The sequence below is a fragment of the Neopsephotus bourkii genome, unplaced genomic scaffold (genome assembly GCF_033783945.1).
Source record: "Neopsephotus bourkii isolate Nb327-2 ecotype Australia unplaced genomic scaffold, CSIRO-AGI_Nbou_v1 NB_1279, whole genome shotgun sequence".
NCBI lineage: Eukaryota > Metazoa > Chordata > Aves > Psittaciformes > Psittacidae > Neopsephotus > Neopsephotus bourkii.
Genome location: NW_026901764.1, coordinates 3,919,965 through 3,946,428, shown reverse-complemented (window position 1 = coordinate 3,946,428; position 26,464 = coordinate 3,919,965). Strand labels below are relative to the sequence as shown.

The window sequence follows — 26,464 nt, the reverse complement described above, 5'->3', positions numbered from 1 at the left end:
CTCAAGGACATGAACATTTCAGTTGTAGCTGATGAACCCTGACACCTGCTGTCAAGAAACTGAATCTTCATCCCATGGTGGTGATGACTGGAACCTGTGTGTCTTGCTTGGCGGTGAGGCAGAATGCTTGAGAACAGCAGGAGTGCAACAGTCTAACTGCTGCAGTTAAAAGTTGGGAATATGGCCAAAGGTTATAGTGCTCAGTGCACTGCCACGCTGTCCACTGCACTATCCGTTTCCACAAGACAAAGTGACCGTAATACACAATCTAATCAGAGTGTGTTAGTAAGCAACTATACAAGGTATAAGGTGAAAAACTAAACAGACACCTGTGTCTATTTTGGATGCTGGGTTAAACAAGGAAGGGGATATTAAGGAGTAATGTTTGGTGTACTAATTTCGCAAATTCCAAAAACTAGACAGCAGTTTCCTGTTCTTTGACCATTCTGTATATATTCTCAAAAGAGTCACAATATTAGAAGCACATTGTTCAAATGCAGCTTAAGTGCTGTCACTTGAACAGTATCCTGAATACATTCTCAACCAGAATGGGATCACCAGTATCCTTGTTTGATACAAGGAAAGGATTGCTTTTAGTGAGAAAACACTGACCATAGCCACTTGGTTTTACTGTTTAGCTAGCTGATTTATACACACTTTTTCTCATGAAAGAAGGATCAGGTTTTTTCTAGTGCAAGTCAGTCCCCCTGTAGGGAAAATAAGCATTACTCTTACCATTCTGCAGATGTGAGAGAAGAGGCAAAAGTAGAGAAATTACTTTTCATTAGAATCCCAAAAGGAGATTCTGAGAAGAGAGGTTTCAGCAAATCACAGACCAAAATCCCATATGTGTTGAATGCCTCCAATTTTCCCTGGCGAAGTTATGCAAGGTGGAAATTTTCTTTTAATCCCCTGTTTTTTGAAGAAAAGACAAGGAAAACAAAGTTCTTTCCTACGGGTAAAGGTGCTTCTTGAAGCTTTCAGTTCCCTTACGGTTCTTAATGGCATTCTAAATTACAAGACCCTGACTGCTTTCTTACATGAGAGAAATATTAGGATATGCTTTGCAACAGGGTCTGCCAAGTCATCTCCCATTGCCTACTCCTTGCGTAGTGTGCATATAGGACAGGCAGGTTTCCCTGTATAGCTTTCTGAACACAGTGCCAACTCTCCACACAGAGAAAGTTTTGCAGTCTTCAAAGCAAAATTTTGTACCTAGTTGTTTCTGCCATTTACAGTTACCACTATAGAAGAAAAGAGATTATATTGAAAGAATTTCGTATTAATGAGATTGAAGTGGAATGTACAATAAGTCATTGACTTAGAAGCAATGAAGTTAAATATTATTTTGGAACATTGCTGTTCAAATCAAGAGAATTTTGGTGGCCTGGAAGCTTAGTTCTTGATATGTCCATGAAAGTTATACTTCTGCATTACTGTTAAATAGTTACTCATAAACTGTTATAAGCATAACTGAAGTTTTGTTCGTATTCCTTGTTAACTTCTTCTGAGCAGTAGTACAGTAGAGAATTTTTATTTTGATGCCTAAAAGGTTGCACAACTAGTGTAAATGCAAGTAGTAAACTAGAAAACTTTGAAATTGGTTATTAAACGTGATATGTGGTAAGAGTGTAAGCACTTCCACCCCACCCACCACTGAACTGCTCACCTCACCTTAAGTACATTAGTGGTTCATTTGGCTATGCACAGTACATGAGCAAACCAGGAACACAGAATAATTAACTGTGCAAGGATTAAGCATTAGTTCAGTATCATACTCAGAATGACCAAAACGTTTCATTCTGAGTCCTTTCCAATACCTGAGACTAAATGAGCAGAACTGCAGGAATGAGGGAGTAAGAAGGATATGAACGTGGAATAGTTACACCAGCTTCTCAATTAGCAGGCATACCAGACTTCCCTTAGCAGAAAATATGTTTTATCTTCTCTTTCATATGTAAGACTTATAAATTGCTGTTGCTAATGGTGCCAGGGATGTTTTAATAAAACCGCCTCTGAAAGTTGTCATTAGGTTTGCAGAAGGAAAAGAGAAATCTCAATTGTACTATGTCATTAACAGTTGCTTTTCCCAGAGATAGTTGGTAATACATTTAGCTACAGTGTTCAGTTTTCACTTGGAAGAGTTCATGTTTAGTTATAAGGGGTCTAATCTTACTGTAACGATAAATATAACAAGACCATATGAACATAGCTTTCATAAATGTTATATTCATTATGTCCTGTTACAGATTAGCACAGTTTGTACAAGTAAAAATAAACTCATGGTTGTCCTACATATGCTCACCAAATATACTAACATCAGTTTATTAAAACACTAAGCATTTAACTCAGTTATAGCAAACTAATTTTCAAAGAAACTTTTTTTTTTTTTAAGCAGAATGGGCATTTTGGTATGTGTAATAGTCCATTAATTTCCAAGCTAATTAATGAAAATTTAGCCATTATTATATGAACATAATAAATTGTATCAGAGGAAGAAACAGGATTTCACATTTGCTTAAGTTTGAAATCTCCTGAGTTCTGAAACTTGTTATTTCAAAATCTGGTTTGAAAATTACCCCACCATAATAGAAGGAATACTTGTGTGATCATATTTAACCCAATGTTTTTGTTCATCTGCAAAGATGAATAATAGAAATCATATGGAGAAATAATAGTGAGATGTAGTGTCTGTTCTCCATTTTTATGCCAATTTAGCAGTATGTTGGTGAGTTGTCTTTGAAAAGAAATGTTATATATATAATAAGTATGATGTGAACAGAATTTGAAAGATTGTCTTCTCCTGACTTTATTTTTCTGCTTTTAGTACATGCTATTTTTGTCCAGTTCTGTGCTTATATTTAGGAAATCAGATTAGGCACACTGTGGTTGAGTCCAGGGGGACAGGGCTAACTGTCTTAGGTTATTAGGGTTTACTACAGAGTTTTCCCACAGAGACTAGTCAGGAGAAGGCAGTTGAAAGAGATTTCTGTGTTCTTGAAGTGAAGGCTCAGCATGGGAGAATGAAGGCAAATCCCAGGTAGTGGTGCTGTTTGTTTTTATTTCTGTATTGGAATGAAATGTCCTACCACCTCTCTTTAAAATGTCCCTGGGTTGAAGTGTGCTACCCTCCTTTTTTCAGTAGAGCCTATCTCATTTTGCCATGCTCTTGGCTTAAAGTTTAAATGCCCTCAAAGAACTTTAATTATGTTATGTGTATTTTTCCTCCTCAGAGACTAATTGCTAATCATTAAGCTTAGTTCAATTAACAATGATAGTTTAGCAGCAGTTTACTGCTGTAAATACATAATTTGATGCTAATATAATTAGGTACAAATTTTAAAGGTAGTCTAATTATGGAAGTTTTGTTTTGTTTCCACTGAATGAGAACTTAATCAAAATCCACCTAATAAAATACATGGATTCATGAGACATAATCATTCGTAAGCTACATATAATCACTTATAAATGTAATTAAAATATCTGTAATGTGAAATTATTATTACCCTATGGAGAGACCTTATAAATGTCATTTCACATAAATATATATACTTTTGTCCACTCCACTATTGCCAAATATCTTTCTCTGGGCATTCATCAAATGTTCCCTGATTTGACCATGTTTTTAAACAAACCTGATTTGAAAATAAAAAGCCTAGAGATACTTTGTCTTTACTTCCTAGATCTGATTATTTAATTACCAGTGCTGAACATTTGTAGTTGACTTATGTTAGTACAAGTAAGGAATTTAAATTCTTCCTAAATGAGATGATTCATAGTTTATTCTAGCATTGGAGTCTCCTAAAGTGCAAAGTTTTAATCTTGCACACAGAAAAGTAATTTATGATTCCTCTTAGCACTTTCTAGGATTTGATTTTTTTCTTTTTGATGCCTGTCCAGTGAACATGATTAAGGTGGTATTGCCGCACTGCTAGACATATACCTTAATCATCTTTAGGAATTTTTGATGTAAAGAGTTATTTAGAAAAAAGTAGGATACAAACCAAGGCAGAAAAAAAAAAAAAAAAAGAAAGAAAGAAAAAGATCATATTAGTCCTGCAAGACATTTGGCATTTATTTACTTCAAGATACACAAATCATAACAGTAAATTGTCCAGAAATTCTCTGGATTTTCAGAGTCTGGACCAGCAACAGACAGAAAAGCCATTAGAAATTATATTTGCACTGAATAAATATCTTCTTCCAAAATGGACTGAGATTCCAATAATTCCCTACAAAATATGACATCACACCCTTCCCTCTTCACATAACTGTCATGTCCCAGCACAGAGGCTGGGAAGCAGGCCTTCCTGCTCCACACAACCTTACAACGAATTGCACTTGAGAGCCACTGACCTAGGAGAATACACCCTTCTATTCCCAGGCAGTGTGTGTCCTTGTGACAGGTAATGGCTTTTCCAGACTGGCAGAAATGCTGAAAACTTTTTGTCAAGTATCCTAGAGAAGCAGAGTCACAAACTTTACATCATTAAATGGCAGTGATAGGTAAGGAAGGTGGAAAAGTCTCTACTTTTAAATTAAAACAAAGCAGTAAATAACAGTGCTCATTTCTTATTTATCAGCAAGATACCAGTTTTTAAAGAATCAGGATTTGTCAAGGACTTTAAAGCTCATTTAAAAATAATTTTATGCCTACTTAGAGCTGAAAAGCAAAAAATAAAAATAAAATATGTTTTTGCAGGCAGATGGGTGAGAAAACAGTTTCAACAGAGTTTAAAGATTTGAATCATTCTTGAAATAGTCCAGCAACTTTTCTGCTTGCAAGTACTCCTACTCTGTAACAACATAAATGCTTACACCAGAATATTCCGCCAATTATACTTATAATGTAGGCTATACTCATAGACATACACAGTTGTATATTGGTTAGATCCAGGCCAAGGGAGTGACAAGAATACATGGCCAGAGTAGAGGGAAAGGGAAAGGACAGCAGCCCAAACTTTGACAAAATTCAGTCTAGTTGAAGTACCTTCTCATTTAATTGTTGTCAGGTTTTGCCTCACTCCATGCTATTTGCATTTTTTCTCCAAGTGGTCTGATGAGTGCTGGTGGTAGCACAAAGGAAAGTGGAAGACAACATGACTAAGGAAGTGGAGATGTTGGAGAGAGTAACCAGCCACTGTGTGCTCTTAGGCCACATGGAAGAACCCTAATCCATTCACAGCATGGAAGGAAGAAGAAGGGATAATTGCATATTAGGGTTGTTTGATAGTTGGGTACAGAACATACCCTGTCTAGGAGTCAAAAATTGGCTTCTCAAGGAAAGGAAGCAATGCTTATAGCAGTGAAGAGTGGCAAGGCTATTTTCTTGATGAGAAATAAAACAGATTGTTAAGAAAGCAAACAGGTGATGTAATTAGGGATCACATATTCTATGGTCTGTTTACTGAGATAAAGGATGTCATTTTGCTATCATAGCAGCTGGATTTTTAGAACTGGCAGGCTACCTTGCTACTACACAGCTTTGCTATCCCAAGCAGGTACCTAAGCATTGCTAATTTCATTGCAGTTTAGCCATCAGGCCTTTAACAGGTTCAGAAAGAGGTTAAGGATGCCATTATGCACTAATTTAACCTCATCCAAATTAGGGCTTCTATGGTCTTACCTCCACCTCTATCCCCTACTTCATCTTTTTTACTGCCCTGGCATTTGTACAGAGATTTAGGAAGTCAATTCAGAAAGAAAACTGACTATGAAATTAAGAAATTAGTTTTTCTGGCCAATTCTTTCTTGCAGAAAGAACTGTGACCATATTGTCACAGCCAAATGCCAGTGCTCACTCAAGTGATAGAACAAAAACATCCAGGAAACAGCTCTCACAAATTAATTCAAACTGAATGATAACATATGCAGAAAGGGAAAATCCTTGGCAAGTTATATTTTAAGCTGGAAAAAAGAGAGAGCAGTTTTCAGTTGAGTTAAGGTGGATTATGAGTGGTTTTCATTCATTTCTTAAGTATTTTTAAAGATTTGGCACTACATATTTTTATATGTTTAGATACAAATATACAAATTTATATTTTACACCTGTCTTTGATACTACAACTACTTCTTGGCAACTTTCTAACCATAACGCAGACACTGGGTCAGGGTGTTGAAATATAAGCACCGTGACATTGTGTATCTCTTAGTCAGGGTCCCTACTTCCAGTATGTTCTCCAGAGTCTCCAACGAATGAAAGCATACCCTTACTGAAGGGTGGAGTGTGAGTCTTATATGAGTTCATAATGGAGAATATGTCTTCACAGGATTGGTAGAAGTCAACAAGGCTCTTTATACAGCCAACTATGGAAGTGCAATCTTGAATCCCAAAAGAAGGGTTTCTGGGGGATGGTTGTTTTTCATATAAACAAAACCATATGCATGTTCCTGAATAGTGACCATACATAGCTGGAACAACTGTTTTGTTTTATTATGTTTCAACGAAGTTTTAAATTTCCTAGTAAACATGGCAAAGTCCTATTTGCCTGCATAAAATAGACAGACCTATATACTAAGATGTTTGCTCTCCCTCACAAGCTCGCATGCATGCCCTCAACAGTATGTCATATAGATAGGAGATTACAAGAGTATTTATTTTACCTTTCACTCAGTAATTACTCAACCATCTTCAAGAACAGTATTGTCTCTTTCAGAAATCAAAATCTATCCGTTGATTTCCAGATCTAAGCCATAATTACTAGAAGTATTTTTAGTTTTAAGTCCCATCTTCCTATTCAGACTGACGATACCTTAATTGCATCCTGACAAGGAGCAGGAATCAACAGCTGCAGGCTAAATTGTGGCACTGAGTCTTAGTCCTTTCTCAGGCATGCGTGGGTTTTCATGCTACTGTGGTAAGGAATTGTACCTTCCTGAGAGCCCCTCTCTTGCTTGCACAAAGAAATAACCCTCCTCTTCACCAATTACTCCCTGCCTTATGGAGCCCAGTGCTGGCAGACTGAGCACTAGCCTAAAAGACCACTGAAAGGGTTACTTGTGTAATCTGTAAAATGTGTTTCTTTTTTTGGTTTTGTAGGTACTTGGCTCTGAAAAATATATCTTCACATATGAGCTAATATTAAGGGAGAAATTAAATATACCCTTAAAGGGTTGTATTTCCACATTTTCAGTACCATACATGTATTTTATACAGCATCTGAAAGCTGCCTCATGAATTTTGTGGCAGGGAAGATTGGTGATAGATTTTCTTCCCTTTCCTTGTAACTTCAGACTTGGACACTCTTTACTCTTCTGCCACCTCCTTTCATGTCCCTCTGTGATACTCATGCAACAGAATTTTCCTATCTGTATTTAAGAGAAAAGTATGCTTAGCCTCACTCTGACTAAGCTATAAATAAACACCAGGAGGATGAAGTGTGGTATTGCAGCTGTATCCTCAAGCATTTCACATTAGCATATTCTCAATGCCTCCATGGTCTGCTTTATCAAGAAACTGAGTTCTTTTGGTTCCTCTGGAGTGGACATCTATAACTACTTGCTGCTCTTTTAACCACAGGCTCCCTCTAACATGAATTGCAATGTGAGGGTTATAGAAATTTGTTCAACATTAAGTATACAGGCCACCAGAGAAAGCAGATGGTGCATGTGGCATAAATATTTATTGGCATATTTTCTTTAAGTCATAAATGACAACTAATTACATTAAACCCAAAGGAATAAGCCTTAATGGGAAGAAAATATTCACAGCTGGTTTTGAAGCAACTGATTATGAAGAGATGGGATGATCCACTAATGCAGACCAGCTATTGAAATAGGGATAGTCATTAAAATATCAAGAACAATCCACCGAGTCCTTTGAGATATGCACCTTCTGAAGAGGAATTTGGGCTAAATTTCATGTACATTGCTGCTAAAAATGCTGGAGAGAGAGCAGTATAACACATCCTTCTGACAACATATGCTGTGTACCTAAAAAAGAATTGTGGCTGGACTGGGGAGACATAGGAAAGTGACCTCAGGACCTTATTTAGGTGAACTTGGGTGACTCATAGAAGATGGTTTATAGCAGGTTGTCTGCTTTTGGAAACACTGCCTTAGGCTTTGCAAGGAGAGCAGCTGAAAACGTCATCTGCATGTTAGATAGCAGTTGTGCAGCTCATGGGGGATATTTTTACATAAAATCTGAAAGGAGCAGTTTGATTGTTGTGGTCATCCCAATAAAGGCAAGAAGGGGAAAAATACTTTCTCTACTCACAGCTAGAGGGAAATTGTCAATCAGTAATCTTGCAAAGGACTGTACAACAAAAGGAAGGCCCAGACTTGGCTTCAAGTTGATGTTTCCTTACCCTGCTCTGCATTCTGCAGAAGTTCTGCACAGAGAAACTCTCAGTAGCATGACTTGATCCTACTTTGACAAGGAAGGATATTTTTGATGGTCTGCAGTAGCTTCACTTGGTGAGATGAGAAAGGTACCACTGTATATCTGAGGGATACCTGTCACGAAGCCTTTTGAATTAGATTACGGTGTGGAAGGTGTGCAATGAGCTGCTTCATACTCTGCGACAATTTATAATTTTGCACTTGTAAATTCTCCTACCTGTGTAATACTACTGCCTCACACTTTCATTCATGTACATCCTTTTGCAAGCAGTGACATGGTATATCCAGTAATTTCAAGCCCATGTTTTTATTTTTACATTTCTCAGCTGGTTCCTCTGCCAGAATCATTTTGGCAAGCGTGGAAATTAATGCGAGACAAGCATTGCATCCAAATGTTAATGGATAATTAGCTCTGTTTTCCAGAAGATGCTTTTTTATTCTGAGTCATTATCAGGGTATTCCAAACACCTGATAAGTGAGATATTCCAACTCAAGATCTTCTTTAACCATTTAAATGTAAAAGATCAAATTGTACTGTGTAGAGGAGGGAGCTACATCTTTTATACCATTTGCACTCTTCTATCTTTCACAAAGTGAAGCTATGCATATTGGTTATAACTGTTAAGGACTCCAAAAAGAAGTGAAGAGAGCCAGTGTCAGGAAAAATAAGTCAGCAAAATTTAGCCAGTGGAGGAAAGGAATTTGTAATCTAAAAGCAAATAACTGCAACATAAAAGCAACAACTGGTAATTTTCAGTTTCCTTATTTCCTTTGAAATAGCTCAGATCTCCACAAAAAGGAGATGTCAATCCTTGTAACGCATACTCCCTCAATAGGCATTTATCTCTATGCCCAGGGAAGGGAAACACTTGGAAATTACCTCATTATGTTCTTCCATCCCATGACAGCACATCAGTTCAATAGCAAGGCAGGAAAAAAAATCATGCCTGCTTCTACACAGAGATGGAGCAATAGGAGGCTAAATAACAGTAAATGACCAAGAAAAAAAAAATAATGGGAGAACAGTCTATAGAATATGACCTGACACTCACCAGATTTCAGCTAGCAGCTTGTGAACAGGTGAGATCTCTCTCTCCCCAAAACCACAGGAAAGCGTCTTTTCCTTTACATGCTTTATGATGTAGGTGTCACAAGTCCCCCTGCTCTGAATGAAGACATTATGAAGCAGTACAGTATAAAACGAGAAGGAAGCTGAATGAAGATCACATATTATGCATTCTGAAACTGTATGCAGAAGAAAGCTACACACACACACACACTCTTACTTCAGATAATCCTCATTTCCTCTTAATTAGAGGGTGTGTGACTGCGTGACTGCACCGTTATATATTTAAACAGATGAGATATTTGTGAGTGGGCCCAAGGTAGTGCAAAGACCATCTGCCCTCCAGGCAGCCTGTCTAACTGCCTCTGTTCCAGTTCAGTTTGCTGATGGCTGCAACAGTGAAGTTTCCATCAAGTAAATGAGCAGTTGTTTATTACACAGGTAAACACATGTACCTAATGACAATGTGAGAACTTGAAAAACATACTAGAGTTGGAAGTTCTTCTGTACAGCTTTGTGCTTTTAGTATTCAGAGCATGAAAACTAATTTATACTGTAAGTTACACCTAATTGCAGTTAAGTGTTTTGCCCTGGGTGTTTTCTTCTCTAGAACTCAAGGTCTTGTTCAGACAAAGTGATTGTTCATGTGCCCTTTGAACTGAAAGATCACCTACAGCTGTCCATAAAACGTCCTGAGCTACACTAAGAAAAAGTTATCAGGGGTAAGCAAAAACAGCGATAGGGCGTTCTGTTTTGTGGAGATATTTACCTTCTCAGAGTATCAGCATAAGTTAAAGAACAATCAGGAACACTGCTACTGACATTACACAAAACACCACTCCTGATAGCATTTGCAGGAAACTGGCTTAGGCTGAGGTTGCTAGCTCCTTTTCTGAAAAGACACAATCCAATCCCCAGTTGGGTGCCGGTATTTCTCATCCCTTTGCTATTCTGCAAAGAAACTGGGAGCTACAAAAGCCCTCACATTAATCATCACTATAGGAGCTTCCAGGCCCCTTTCTGTAACATGAGACCAATGTAGGACTGATGCCACAAAAAAGCACACACAAATGGGACTGTGCGGCAACCTCAGTCCCATTTGCGCCACTGCTCTGAACATGAAGAAGGACATGAAGAAAGCTGATGTTGTCCTGGTGGAAGCTTGTTAAGAGGAAAAAGAAAGTTTGGCCTAGAAAATAATTTTAACTTCAAGTTTGTTATTTCAGATATGAAAAATTGAAAGCTAGGAGATTCCTGCTTTATTTAAGGGGTTTGTTTTAAACCCCTCTAAAACGCTACCCAGGTATTTTTTTTCTCCAGCCACATATGCAAATAAGCATGTGGAATGAAGTCTTTTTTTTTCTTTTTTTTTTAAGCTACAGAGCTTAAAAGTGGGAATGAGAACACTAATAATCCAATTCACACATGGACAGAAAGGCCTTTATTTCTGACTGCTGCTATTTAACATGCTAGAAGAAAGTCATCCATGATTTCAACAGCTCTGTGGTCTGGCTCTGGAAATACAGAGCTTGTGAGAATAGGTGAGTGCACTGATTTACAGGTACTTCTGCCTAACACACAGAGATTAGGGATTGTTTTATAATTCTGATACAGTAGCCATCTTCTCCGCTTTCCAGCAGACTTTTAGCAGAGATATTCCATGCTCTTTTTAACTCATGGTATGCAAATGTGGGCAGAATCATGTTTTTCTAAGTAATCTTTCTATGAATTCAGGAAAGGTCAGTATCAAACCCAACAAAACGAGGTTTCGCTGGTAAAATCACTTCATTACTAAGTTTAAAGAATTTCCCAGCTTGATTTTTAAACAGTGGATTTGGGTAAGACAAGGCCTTCCAGATCTATACATCCCTCCCACCCACACTGCTCTTTTTTTAACCCTGAAAGGTGCTTAGAGAACTCTGTGAGATGAAATTTATTTATCTTTACTACTTCATATTGGATTCTGGAAATCAGACATAAATCTGTCAAAAATTACATGCAAATAGGCAAAACATTATCCCAAAGCAGCTGTGGGTCTGTGTGCATAAAAATATTTTGACAAACTAGTTGAATTAGATTTAAATTAGTTGGCTGTTTTTTCTTGGGTTTTTTTAAAGAATCAAGAGAATACCAAGGATTACAGCTTCAGTAAAGAAGCATAATTATGATTTCTGGTTGCCTGTTTACCAACAGAAATAATTTGAGACTCAACTGAGAGCAATCAAAGAGTAAATTCCAGTTGAGGAGAGAGCAAATAAAGGGGAAGTGGGGGAAAAAGGAAATTTCAGAGTTCAATTAAGGTTTTCTTTCTAATTATGCAGTGGCATTTAGGGTTTTGAGAGCGTATATTTAAGATGTCAAATTAACTGATTTGAAGAATCTTTTTAATGCGACTGAACAACACATTCTGCAAGCATGGTGATTCATGATTTCATTTTCCAAAAACTGTGAGATTCAAGATTGTGCTATCATAGAAGACTTTTTTTTTTTTAATGGATGCTAACACAAAGCAGTTCTCTAAATATAGGCAGAGACAAAGGAGAGCAGCACCAAATTAAACCCCTACTCATGCAAAAGCAGACAGACCTACAGGCCCCCTCCTTTCAGGGACACATTTAGCAACAGAGCCTTCCCTTATGGCTCTGAATGGCTCACATAAAGACAGAGGAGTCCAGTGTCTTGATGAAGTCATGTCAAACAACCTCCCACAGCAACAGACTCTCATCAGTGGAAGTTGAGCACTGGTTTAAGCTTTTTTCTGACCAAATTTTAAGCCCTGATGGTCTGTGGGAGGCAGGTGAGAAGAACAAAGATGGCTGGAGGGCGGGTAGCTTTGATAAGGAGACAGACTGTGCTAACAGTGGGAGGAGGAGGAACTAGCTCTTCTGCCCCACGAGTTTTCTTCTTGTAACTCCTTTGCAGTTTGCAGGATCTGGTATCTGAAGTGCTTGGCATGACACATAAAGCTACCACTCTGTGTGCTAGAGATTAAATCTTCATTTCCAATCAAGGCATAGTTTACAAGAGCAAGTAGTCAAGGCCTCCATGTGACAACCTGTAGTCACTTTCAACCTTGCTGGATGATATCTAATATGACAATAGGCCAGGGGTCCCAGAGGTAAATGTTCCACAGGTTACAGGAATAGAGATGAAACTGGGAAATTGTAAGTGCATCAGCTGGGTGCGAACCCAAACCTTGCTTATACAACAGAAAGACAAGACAAAGCCACACCTTCACACATACAGTGTGAGCTTACACCTCAAGATGCTGAAAAGTTAACCGTGAAATGTTAATAGGAGGCTTTTCTAATCCCAGCACTCACATAGCCAAACAGAAGATCATTGCAGACCACTTCATAAGAACAAGCATATGTGATATTTCTTACTTTTCAAGCAGTCTTGCTGCTTCAGAGCTCTACATATTTATAATCTGTCTAACAGCTGGGGCAGAGCTGCCCTACAATTTGTAAAGCACGTGTGAGCGGACAGATGCTGTGCAAGCCTCCTTCGGCAAAAACAGAGGTCAGTCCCTGAAGGTTTAGTTTAAAATGACTGAAGCTGTTGGCAACCATATGCTGTCCTTATTATAGAGCTTCAGTCAGAAATGATGAAAAGAGAGACTGGTGAGCCACAGCAGGAACAAAGCCCACAAGGAAAGACTGAGCTGTGAAGCTGGGCAATTAGCCTTTTGTTTGAAGTGAACCATTATGAGGGGACACAAAGTAGATGGCATCATTGTTCTGGGCTAATCCTCAACTCTGACAAGCCCTGCACTGGTGGTTCTGGTTTTCTGCTTTCATGTTACTGTTTTCCTGTTATTTAACTGCACTAATGTAGGTTAGTAGATTTAGGGCTGTATAGAGATGATGTGTTCCTGAATTTAGAACGTATTGTGAACTCAGTGTTCAGAACAGGGTATGCTATCTTCTAAATTGCAATGGAAACTGCTATTTGCTGAGTTTGTTTCATGTGAAAGACGTCTCTAAAGAATTGGTTCAGTCACAGAGTAAGTGGATATTTTATTTTGTACATAATCTAGAGATTTCTACAGGGTGACAGATATTGGCGATAAAGTGCATGCAGCTAAGAACACTGTCACAAAACAATATCCATTATAAAGCTGTAATTTCCATCGCTTGTAACAACATTGGTCAGCTTTTAACATCATTTGTGTGCTGAATGCAAATACTGTAAAGTGAAGGATGAAGAGTTCCTTTTCAGAGGGGAGCAAACATGATGATCATCTTATGACCCCGAAAGCCAGAAGCAGCACTGGGGCTAGGATGTGCATGGTGGGGAGAAGGAAGAGTTTACAGCATTATCCAGACCAGTTAGATTTTACAAACCTGATTTTTGTTCTTAATCATTGAATCAAGTATGCATGAAAAGACCTTCAAGATCAAGTCCAACCTTTACCTCAGGACTTCCAACTCAGTTACTATACCGTGTCACTACGGGCCTGTTAATTGTGTATCCTGATACATATTTATCATACAACCAAGCTCAAGTCAAAACCCATAATCAGATCTGGGTGGTTTTTTTCCTTAATTCCCACATCATTTTCTCAAAAGCAGAGAGAACTTGCAGAATTGTATTTGGTATAATAATGAGGAGATAAACATTATTGAGTAGTAAAGGCAAGTAAGAAAGAGCTAGCTCACTCAGTTTAAAAATACCCTAATACACTTTTCCAGATATTGCTGCTTTAGCTTCTGATCTAAGAGCCTTGTATGCAGTTGTATAATTTACAATTCTTCTTTCGATCCAGCTCATAGATACACACATGCTTTTGTAATTGCCTGCCTAGTCATACACCCCAGAGACGTGGATCAGGTGAAACTTGAGTCCTATCATTCTCTCACAGTCTTTGCTATGGAATATTTTCACTTCACATCTTTGCTTAGCAAAATCATTTGCATTTTTAATTTAGGCTTAACATCATTTACTTAGTCTTTCTCAAGTACTGAAAATGCCTGTAGACTACCATAGAATGGTTTGACAAGCACAGATAAGCAGTATGGATTTAAGTACTTTTAACTTTTTAATCTCCTTTTTTTGCTTTTAGATGAGCTACAAGTGTCTTTGCAAAAAATAATTGTTTTTTATAGTAGTTTACAGTGTACCAAAAGAGACTGACTACATGTTAAAAAAATAGTAGGCAAACACTCAACTGTCCCAGAAATCTGAACATTCATTTAATAATGCACCAATGTTATTTTCTGTATATATCCAATACCATAATAATTCCCTGCTTCAGTTGCTTGTAAGATTAAAGAATGAATCTGTTTGGCTTTGTAGACTATAGGCAGTTACGTTTTCTGGCTTACCAAGACTGGCCTGGGCAAAGACTGCCAAGACACTCATAATTTAGGATTGCAGGGAGTCAGTCTTTCACCTCTGTTTCATTGTTAAATAGCTCTTTTTTCCAAAGCACAACATATTTTTTTTGTGCAGCTACTTAGCAGAGCCTGGTCTATAGTTAACTGCAACAGTTAAAATATTCTAGTGTTTTAACAACTGAAAATTTCAGTGCTTTGTATGAAATCTTTTCCCTGGAAGCATCTAAACTTCAGAACTACCATTTTATGAAGATTTAACTTTGTCTTTCTGGAGCAGCCTCGTCACTGACATACTGTTCCAGACTGGGCTGGTATTTGGGTAGCCTGTTCTGCTGAGCAGTCATGAACTTACTGATACCAAGATTTCCACCTTTGCCCAAGACCTCAAATTTCTGAAGCTACAATGTAGAAAGACTTTTACTCTCCAAAGCCTGAGTCACAGTGAAAACCTAATAGCAGCTTTTCAGCTCATGAACCAGAATTACAGTGTACAAAATGTACGGAGAGGTGCAGACATTGGCCTCAGGTGTCAGTTACGAAAGTTTTCTTTTTCGTAGATATGATGAAATGACCAAAGACCCAAGCTTCCAAAACAAATTCACACAAGCAGCCTCCTTTCACACAAGTCCTGCAAAACCTAGATGCTAAAAAATGCCTAGGATCTCCAGAATTATGAAGTTTTTTGTTTAACTATTAGCTAAAGGGTAATCTCGTGATATATTAAAAGATTTACGTAGAAATCATCATTTTACAGTTTGGGTTTTTTTTCTTCCTAAAATATTAAATAAACCATGCTTGAAACTCTATTGAGATTTAAAGACTCAAGAAGCAGCAAGTTTAAAGAACAGAGTGGTCAGTAATTAGGGGTCTTTACAGACAGGCTATACAGATATATACATATATGTGTGTGTGTATATATAGACATATCTCACAAGAAATCCAAGAAGTTTTATGTAGCCTTCACATTAACATAAATAATTCAAATGGAAAATAAACACAAGGGTCTGTGGGGGAGCTCTGCATATCAGCATTTCTATAACCATCCAAACCAGCCACCTTGTTGCACAGACAGAAAAAAAAAACAACCAATGGCTGCATTGCTACAGTCTGCTGGAAAAGACATTTTTTGCCTGCTACAGCTGAAACCAAGACACTAATATAAGTAAAAAAATACGTAAATGTTCTGGTCATTTTCAAAGAGACAAAGCTCACAGAATATTTCTGGACAAAGATGGCCTGTGGCCACTCCTGTGGTATTTTCTGTGGTTTACAGTTTGCCTTGCCCCAGGTGCATGAAGTAAAGCAATATTTTTTTCCTAGGGTTTTTGCTGACTTCAGCTCCTAAAGGAGTACAATGTGCAGCGGTACATTCCATGAAATAGACACCATTCCAGTGAATGATGTGTTACAGTAACTGTATTTGGTTATTGTGCTGGGAGGAAATTAGGATGATCTAAACTAACTTTCTAAAGCCAGGAGACTCTGACTTTGGTCTAATAAAAGTTTAGCGCAACTGTATTGTTTTTCTACCTCTGCACAGATGAAATTAGGATGAGAACAGAGCTCATAATTCCAAAAATGCCATTACAGAGTTATTGCTAAGAGCAGAAATGAAGGAAGTCAGACACTCCATTAAATTCTTAAAAACAACTGTCACAGCAATCATGGTTGCTGTAAAATTTCACAAGCCTCTTAAAAAACTGTATCTCCATGGTTCTACATTTAAAAAAAGATAAAGTGTTCAGTAACACAATACTGTGTAAGAAACAATACACATCTTGAGAACATCAATACCTGCTCATAATTTAGAGGAGAAACAATGTGGAAATCAAGGTACAAGCCTTTAATGTCTCAAAGGGTAATGCTAAATAATCAGAACATCATTGAATTAATCTAATAGGCATGTTACTTACACTGGGTACATGGAGCAAAGGAAGATACAAACAACCACAATCAGAAGCATGTTAATTTAAAATTTACATTGTAAGTTTCATACCTCATCACCAAAAAGAGAGGAGACAGCCAACTACCCTGATATACAGCTGTCTTCCGGCTCCCACCACTGAACCCCTGTCAGCAACATATGCTAACATTTAAAGTGAACAAAATAGCTACCAAGTGTCACTGGGGAAAGCTTAATGTGCAAAAACAGCACAGTTTGAATTCACCTTTCCTATTGTGGAGTTACTGTCGCTGCTTCAGTTCAAACCTAGCCTGCTAGTAATACCTAGGCCAAACCTGAGGAGGATCAGCTGTATGGATACAGTGGTAGAGTTACAGGGGCAAAATGGTTTGTCCTACCTGAATGTTGTCCTGACATCATTTTGGCATTTTGATGCTGTCTTTAACTGCATGGTCGTAATCCACTAACATACAGATTAAAAATAAGGAAACCATGCTTAAGTGTGTCCTTTAGGTCACAAAGTGATAAACTCAGATGTTGGAAAATGGCAGATACATAGTTCTCTGCTTCTTCATAATTCTGTGCCTTTTTGCAGTCAGCATTGATCAGAGACACCGTGCTTCATGAATGTGGGCATATGAGGTAGAATTAAGGTTGCACAAGCCATCTGTTCTAACTTTCAAGCCTTGTCTCTTCAGTTTAAATTCCTTTCTTTTAAAATAGATACTGAAATTTATTTGGGAGGGTGGTATATGATTTATATGCATTTGGATTTTATGGGAGAAAATAAGCACCTCCTGCAGCACTTCAAACAAAGGTTGTTCCTTTACGGCGCAGAACACAAGACTATGGCTGTCACTTTGTTTACTAGAGTAACTACACCAGTTTGGTGCAAGGGACAGCTACTATCCCAGTGAAAGGAAGGAATATTCAGTACAACCTCTTCCCTAAGAAGAACCTGGAAGAACTCATGCTTTGTGGGAGAAAAGCTGTTTCTCTTCTCATAAACTGCTAGCATCTCTTAGCCATTGCAGCACTTTGCAAGAAGGTACTACTGTTGTGGCAGGATAAGCCCAGTTTTCAAACATCTCTGCTGAATTAGTATACTTGACACAGAAAAAGATTCGAAAACAGACAGATTTTCTTCTTAAAAAATATATATATGTACTGGTTTAATTAAATCTTAAAAAAAAAAAAAAGGCGGATTGTTTTAATCTCACCAAAGATGGTATTTCAGAGATAAACCCTTGTTTCCATACTGTTGGGCATTGATACAGACAATAGGAAGAGGCATTAGCACTTCTCAAAACAAACAGAAAATAGTATGGAAATCTTGTATTGGGGGAATCTGCATAGCAAAAAGGTTACTATTAGCAATGTGAGTGTGTATTAAGTATTTTCTGGATATGTAGCATACTTCTTTCTGCCAGTATAGATGCTCCAGATCTGAGTTCAGTGGTACATGTTCACCAAAAGAACTGTTCTCACTTGAGCAAACAGCTAGATATTAGCATCTAAGAGGGAAGTTGTTGGCTGACTAACTTACTACATAAAGCCAGAATTTGGGTGTTTGGGGTTTTTTTAATTTGTTGGGTTTTGGGGGAGGTTCTTGGTTTTGTTTGTTTGTTTTTAATTATGTAATATCATTTAATTTTTGTTGTTTTCTCCCCCAAAATAAGTACTTCCTAAGCCAGAAAAGAAAGGCAATATCTTGACAGTTCTGCATGTTTCCAGACAGTAGCTCAGTATGAGTGGAGAGCAGACACATTTTGGAAGTGAAAAGATATGAAATTTAAAGATACTGTGATTAGGACAAGGTTAGATTCTAGTTAAACTAAACTAAAACGCATTAACTTGCATCTGTTCGAAAGGAAAAAAGTTAGAATTAAGTTGAGGTTAACAAATGCTGACCTGACTGACCTTGGCTCTTTCTTCATAGTCTATGTAATATTTCCTCCCTACAGATTATGAATTAATCTGCAGTGTTTTTTTGCCTTGTTTTGATGAAAGTGTCTCTGATAATTACTAGAAGCTCATCAAGCAATGCAAGCTAGTGAGAATTTAAATTTTATATTACATAAGCAGGAAACAGGGAGAGATTTTTCAGATGGATATTTTCTCTTTGAGGACCTCTAGTGAAGTATCTCTAAGAAAAATACCCTCCCTGTAAACTTCCCAGAAGGCAGCAGTAGTGCAGAGCCTGTCAGGATGGAGCTGTAGAGTTAATGTACGATTACAGTAGCCATTTAGTCCCATCTCCTGCTCAAAGCAGGGCTCATCTCAAAGCAAACAACAAAACGGAAAAAGTAAATGAGCTCTTCAGTGTCTTTCACCAGCGCAAAACTATTTTTGTTTAAAAACTGCCTATAATTAAAACTGCAAAAGCTACAGAATAGAAAAATGCTAAGAGACAGCATTTTCAGTATAATAAATCAATGTCAATGGAATTTGATACGTGTATGGAAACTGGATTCAGTACTGCCATATGTTTTATTACAAGTTCTTTGGGTTCTGAGGTTCTGAAAATGTAAAAAAATATATATGAAAGAGGATATTACTTTAAATAATAGGTATTCCTGCTTATACTATTATATCTTCTACTGAAGAATTAGTGAGTTATATGCCATCCACACCTTATGAAACAGAGATGATGACTTTTTTGGCTGTTTGGAAAAGGCGTACCTTTATGATGGTAGACACTGTCACTAATAAGAATGCTAATGTATACCACAGCAAAAACATATACCATTGTACTAACATATAGATAGTAAATGACAAAGCAAGGTTTACCATAGAGTTAAGTGTTTAGCTGTAATGTACATGCAGACACGGCTGCTTCTGCACAGCTTTTTCACAAAGTTTTGCACTGAGTCCAGTACAAAAGCAAACCTTACTACTCTGGCACGTGTGCTTCAAAACGAAGTTCCTAAGTAACAGCCCTACTTTCTGAACATGCTTGAAAGGAATAGAAACTGGACCCATACCTTTCAGCATTCTTACCCTGTCTGCTAATTTAATGATTCCCTAAGCAAATGCATCCGCATGTACGTGTGGATTCAGAATCACATATCATTGCATGCACTGAGGAAGTACATGTGCAAATCAACAGTGTAATTTTCCAATTCTTTGTAATAATTACCTATTGCTGACATGTAAAATGCCTACAGGTAAAATACCAGTGGAAAGTAAGAAAATTTTTTGGTCTATATAATTAACTAACGTGTAGGACATTTCGTAGCTACCACATGGTGTTGATAGAGGGCATTTTCAATACTTTATCTTAGAAATTTTTATAACTATTTATTAAAATTTAGCCAGCCACAAAATGCAGATGTCAGTGGCTTATCCTGATTCCTGACATTGTCAGGTGGATAAATATTTTTTTTTCTAAAATTGTAAAAATTTGGGAAAGTATTTTTTTTAATTTGTATAAAGATGCCATTAAACTCTATAAAAGTATAAAAAGGTTTCTTTTTCAGTGGGTTGGTTTTTTTGTTTCCACTGGGAGGTCTGGCTGGATCTTTCCATCTGGTGTGCTGGCTGTTACTGCAGATGGTCATAATCTGTACATATGGTATGTGCATATATAAACTGAAATCAGTGTAGTCTTGGGGTAAAAGCAGCCACACAAGAGGAACTTGGATAGCACAAGAATATTTGTGAGAGGGATAATTTACAGCATTTTATTTTTCTAGGGGAAATTTACAAAAATTAGGGAAAAATCATTTACGCTTTGCTGGAAAAAAATAAATAAATCACACTACTGTTAAAAGGTAAATTCTGGATCTGCAGTTTATTTGAAATCGAGCATTAGCTTCAGCTCAGCCCTGAATCTGTGCCAGGTTTGGGGTTAAATCAAGACAACACGAAACTTTCACAAACTTTAAAGATATACCTGCAGTGCTCAGCAGTAGGACAGGCAGCCTGGGTTTCGAGACCCTACTTCTAACTTGGAAACAAAGCTGGAAGAGAGATTTTCTTATTTCTGAAGATCAGAAAATGGCCTTCCAATCATGTAAAAAAAAATAGAAAAATAAATAAGAGAAGCCTTCCGAAATTAAATCGTCTTTAAATCTGAAGTTTCTGTTGAAGTCAATCTATCATCAAATGGTAGCTGAAACTCGTAATGATCAAAGAAGGGGCAAAAGACCTTGTCATTAAAAATAGTAACTTGCCATGAATCACAGGTAAACTTGTAAGATGTTCTGCTACCTATTGTAGTGTGCAGTTAGCACAGCTAAAAACTTCTGCTTGCAATTTGGCTAGCTAACCACATTAAAAAAGTTATATGCATAAAATCTTAAACTTGTACTTAGAAAGTTTAGAAAATTAGGGAAAATACATGATGATGTAGGGAGAACTCTAAAAGCAACTCACAATTGGACTTACCAAATATTTACCAAGTGCCTGAAAATCAGAAATGATTGGAAAAGCAAGACACAAAGAATTTATCTGATACACAACCAAATGCATTTTTAACACTTCGTCTATCTTTTCTAATATCCTCTTTATTACAGCTAGTTGGTACATTTGCCCATTTATCAGACAAGCTAACTGCCAGAGCAGGTAATGTCATGAATTTTATTGTTCCTTTTTTCTGCTTTCCTAGTATCTACTCCGCCATTCTCTTTGCTAACCTTTCAATCTTTTTTGTGCTGGAAGAAGGCTTCATGTATTCAGCTACAAGGCTAGAAAAGGAAAATACATTGACTTTAAAAGGGTTGCTGCCATTCTAATATGACTTTAAAAGCTACTGATTCTCTTTCTCTCTTATTACAGGTTTGTTTTGTGAATTTAGATGCAAACACAGATGATTGCAGCAATGAGCAAGTGAAACAGGTAACAGATTTTAATAACATGCACAGTGTGTCTAGTCAGGATCTCCAGGACTCTCCAATACAAACCCAGATCAAATTTCTATGGACAAATCGAAGCCAGCCCTAGATTTTTAGCCCTTACAGAGAGCAATGCATCAGAAGTCTGAAATTGTCTCAATGCCAGGCCATATTTTTTAGCTTTTCTTACTTTATCCCAGAAATATCTAATGGATTGTTGCAGCCTGTGAATTTACAGCTGTTATCGTGTGAGTGGACTGCTTGCTTAGCCTTGATTTTATCAGATAAGGTATCAGAGAAGAGCATGGATATGTCATGCATCCAATTTTTCAATTTGACATAACACTATATAAAAATAATTTCTGATGTTGCTCTTTCTTACTGCCAAAAAACCTTTGAGAAACTTCTAGTCATTTAGGTCATGTTCAGCTTATCAGTCTTATTCAGTCCAGCTTCAAATAGTTTGATTATGTGACCTTGAGGAGAGTTCTAGGTAAAACAGAATTAACTAAAGGTGTGTTTTACCCATTTAACTGAAAGTTTGGAGGGTAAAAAAAAAGGAATAAAAAAAAAATAAAAGCTCTGTTATTTTATAAGCATTAAGACAAAGTACATCATGGTATGCTATTTAAAATATATGCCATTAAAAAAAGAAAATTCTAAGGAAGTCACATTTTAAAGATATGATGGCCTGGTCTCAGTTTTGAGTTTACATCATCCTTCACCAAATCATTTTTCATTTGGTGTCTATGATCAATACAGCGATATGATTGCAGTATGTGGTAAGAGAACAAAGGTAGGCTCTCCTCACAATATCCAGATTCCTCCTCAGTAAAGCATTACAGTTAGTTTGCTGATACCACTTTTAACTCACAGGGGAACAACCAATGCTGGGACCTTGTCACCTCCTGCAAGTCATTCATTAACAGCAACTGTTTTTCTATGCAGTTTTTTGAATCCTAGATTTATAAAAATTCAGATGGCAAAAATAAATACAGCTTCTTCCAGCAAAATTATTTTTCTGTTGAATCAGCAGGTTAACTGTGCAGAACAGCTTGAGAGATATAACTGTACTAAATCCACAGAAGCACTGGCTGTTTTCTAATAAGCAATGGTTTTATTGGTTTTTTTTTATAGTGTTTGTTAAGGAACAAAAGGTATAGCAAGGGATAAGAAAACACCAGGAGTTTCTCCCTGAGTCTTAGAGCTGGATATCTGCAAAAGCCAACTTAAACTAGCTTTATGCAGCTAGCCTTTACAATGCCTGGAGATTAAATTACTCCCTCACAAGTAAAAATCACCTGCAGCTGCATAATTTTTACTTATCAGCCCTACAGCAGTGGTCCACTCACTGCCTGTGCACTCCACACAGCCCTAAGCTTTTCCTTGACAGCAGAGCCCAGCTGGGTCCCTGCAGTGCTGCACACCAGCATGTCTACAGCTGCTGCTCCCCACCTGGTACATGCAGGGTGCGTAGTGTAGGTAATAAAAATTCACTGCTAGCACAGGTACTGTGTATTCTTCTCTAAGAAGAAACTTAATCATCACAGTTTTTGTGTATAATACGCAGTTTGTGTAAGTTCCTTTTGGGTAGAATTGATTTTTATACAACACACTGATGTGGTGAAAGCATTTCATAGAGTTTTAAAGATTTTAGCATAGCTGTTGTTCTTATGAAATATAACTCTTTCCTAATGGGTACTGTTAGGATTTTGTATTACCCATTGCAGTCAGTTAAAACTGGGGGGTTTTGCTATAATCACCCTTCCAGACTTTGCCTTTTTTTATTCTGAACAAAAGTTATGGAACTGAAGTAAGAGATAAACAAACTGCTAGGATTTCCTACATAAGAAATGCAATTTAGGCAGTAGAAAAATAGACATGTATACGACTGTGTATGATGGAGGAAAGGCTATCATTTGAAAAAAAAAAATTATGAGAACTTCTTTGTACTATACTGAAACATCAGTGAATTGAAGCACTGAATTTAGTCATGTCAAATACAAGTACTTAGTCTCATCTGAAGATCACTCTACCGAAAAGTGAATTGTTCCCCAAAACTGAATTAGCTTTGCTAAGCCAGAAATTTTTATTATATCGAATTCACTCTGAGGAAAAATATCAGTACTGCTTATTATTTTTAGCTTATTATTTTGAAGATGAAAAGTAAAAAGTGGGATATCATTGAACTGCACAGTAACTAAAGCATATGGCTGGGTGCCAGAGATCTGTATTCCCCTGAGTGGCTTTGCCATTTTATGCACTTTTCTAGTGCATAAAATGGATATGGCATTTACTTCTCCATAAGGCATCATCCTTGATTCCTTGTTCATAAAGCAAGCACAGCTAGATCCTTGGCAGCAAGAATTGCAAGTACTCTTAGGGTAGGTATTGTACTTTTGGTCTGGTCTTTGACATGAATGGTACATGAATGAGCAGATGTCTCCTACACACACTCGGGACTCCCAGCAGTATCATAATATGAATCTCCTGTTACACAGCATCGTTGGTGTTGTGACTATTACCACTTCTGGCTCTAACAAATACACAAGAGGTAGAAAATTACTGTATCATTACAAATGAAAGGTCATGAAGGTATCAACTGGAACAGCAAAAAAAATGAGTATTTCATCTCTGTATTAAATACCTCAATTATTCCAGGTCTAATATTGCACCAGTTTGATCAGCATTTCCAGCTAACTTTCCCTTTGGTTTCTTGCTTGTTATACTCTTGGAGGAAAACTGGAAGATCTGCCCTTTTCTCATTACCATGCTTACTAAATCTTTTCTGGTTTAAACAGTAACAGGCAGCATATTCTCAGTCTCTTAGGAACTCACTTGTAATAGAAAGACCAAGCATTTAGATGCATAAATACAATCAAGCTGTTTAGCACATGACAGTGTAAGGGATGAAAGACTGACCTGCTGGACGGTTGTGCAGAAGTTTATACTATCACTATTGTCTTGCCTGGTAGCTCAAAAGAAATAATGTGCATTTTAATGCTGCCAGTTCCATTTTTAATCAACTCAAAGAAATAAGTTCCACCAAGCTTTCTAAAGAGATGCCTGTAACTGGTATTTCATTTTGATATTTATGAATAGAGCTGTGCAACTCAGATTTCATTACCTGAAAGAAAATTTATCTTTCACACTACAGCGGTTGATCAGCGTCTCTCCAAATCTCCCCAAACTCATCAGTTCAATGAATGTACAGCCACCAAAGGAAAATGAAATAGTCCTGCTGAGTGGGTTAACATCAGGAAACCTTCAGGCCGATTATGAAGTTCCCCAGGTAGGAATCAAACTCATCTTTAAGATTGTATCACACCTGTGAAGGATGGATTTGGAAAATGGAAAGAGGAAACTGAAAGCAAAGACTTTGCAGCAGTTTAAGAGACAAGTGTGAGTTTTCAAACATGAAAATGTAAATCTAAAAAATCTTAAGTGTGTGTGTCAGGGCAGTGGATGGTGGGGGTGTGTATGATACAAATATAGGAAAGAAACCCTGCTATTGCCTTCTAGATCCTTTGGATGTCTGGGTTGCAGCTGATAATGCTTTAAGCTATTAGTGGTTGATCCTTCAGTGAATGATTCACAAGTGAATGCAGGCACTGGTGGCAGAAGCCCACATTTCAAGAGTAGCAAGAGTCAGGAGGACAGCACAGAACAGGGAAAAGAAAGATATAACACTTTTTCTGTGCACATAACCAGATTGAGGCACAGCTCCTACAGTCTCCCTTTCAAGTGAAGTCTTGCTACTTCCCACTTTTGTTCCCAATCCATCTTCTCCCACACAGGCACCTCAGAAAATAGCTGACGGTAGGACTTGAAAATCCTACTGGCTACTGTAAACCTGAATGTGACAGTGGAAAATACCAAGCTAATTTAACCATGTCAGAGCTAATACCTCATTTAGATTCTGTCAACTTAAAAAGTAATTAACACATTAATTAAAGCTTAACATTTAAAGGAGCTAAAGGCAAAATTCTCATGCTAACTCTTTCACTCCTGTTATTGCCAATTAAATGTTCCCTATCTGTGATCTGGAGGCTGAGTATTCCTCTTACTGGCACCACATAGAGAAAGGAAGGAAACATAGCATTTGCTGTAGAAAAAGAAAATAAAAGGCAGTGAAATTAACTTGTGTACAAAAGTTCATGAAGCAGGTCCTGAAACAGCTGTAGGCAAACATCATTGCATTTTATGTTATACCAGGAAGCTGATCTTTAAAAGGAGAGGCTGCTCGTTCATTGAGCTTTCTTGCCCCTTGTGACTATTGGCTGAATTTAGAATGACTAAAAAGAAGTGCACAAGCCTGTAGTAGGAGCAGTGGAGCTCCAAACCCCACTTTCCCTAGAGGGGAGCCACTGCAGTACACACAAGGGTGTTTTGAGGCCCGAACAAGATGACTGAAGTTCTCAAGTCACCCCCACTTCCAAAAGACTGCAGCCATTGAGACTGGCAGCCTTCCCAGAGAGACTGCAGGCAAGACACAGATGGGAACTAACGGACATTTTGATCCTGTAAGATGAAGAAAGCTTTGCATTGAGACTGGGTGAGATTTATTGGTCAGATAAGTAGATGCTATGTTCGTCCTTACATCTGTTTGGCTTTCCAGAGAATTTTGTTTGTAAAGAGACTCGCATAGTTTTCATACAATAATTATTCTGCTCCCCATCAGCCCTTTTCACAAGCAGAACCCTGCAAACTGTGGACTGGAGCAACAGCACGGGAACATTTGATCTAAGGCTGCATCTGCTTTTAATAACATTTTTCACAATATGGTGTATGCTGACATCTGATTCAGGAACAATTTCTTAGCTATCTAATTTGTCTTTTCTGTTTTAACACACTAATTTATCTGGTTTTCTGTTCAGACACATTTTTTAGATGACAAGAAAGTGCAGGTTAACAAAACTTGTTATTCCAACACAATACTCATCCCACTCCCTTTATTACTGATACATGCTTTGCATTC

The 26,464-nt window shown here is 37.5% G+C and overlaps 1 protein-coding gene across 5 annotated transcripts in view; it reads left to right on the top strand.

The window, feature by feature from the left end:
* SPHKAP (SPHK1 interactor, AKAP domain containing) overlaps positions 1-26,464 on the top strand; it is a 70,367-nt gene that overhangs the window by 26,291 nt on the left and 17,612 nt on the right. For all 5 annotated transcript variants that reach the window (XR_009727211.1, XM_061365199.1, XM_061365200.1 and 2 more), the window contains exons 4-5: positions 21,431-21,490; positions 24,644-24,778. Coding sequence is in view for 4 of the 5 variants with exons in the window: in XM_061365199.1 (XP_061221183.1) it covers positions 21,431-21,490; positions 24,644-24,778 (195 nt within the window). In the remaining variant the exon portion in view is untranslated. The remainder of the gene's footprint in view (positions 1-21,430; positions 21,491-24,643; positions 24,779-26,464) is intronic.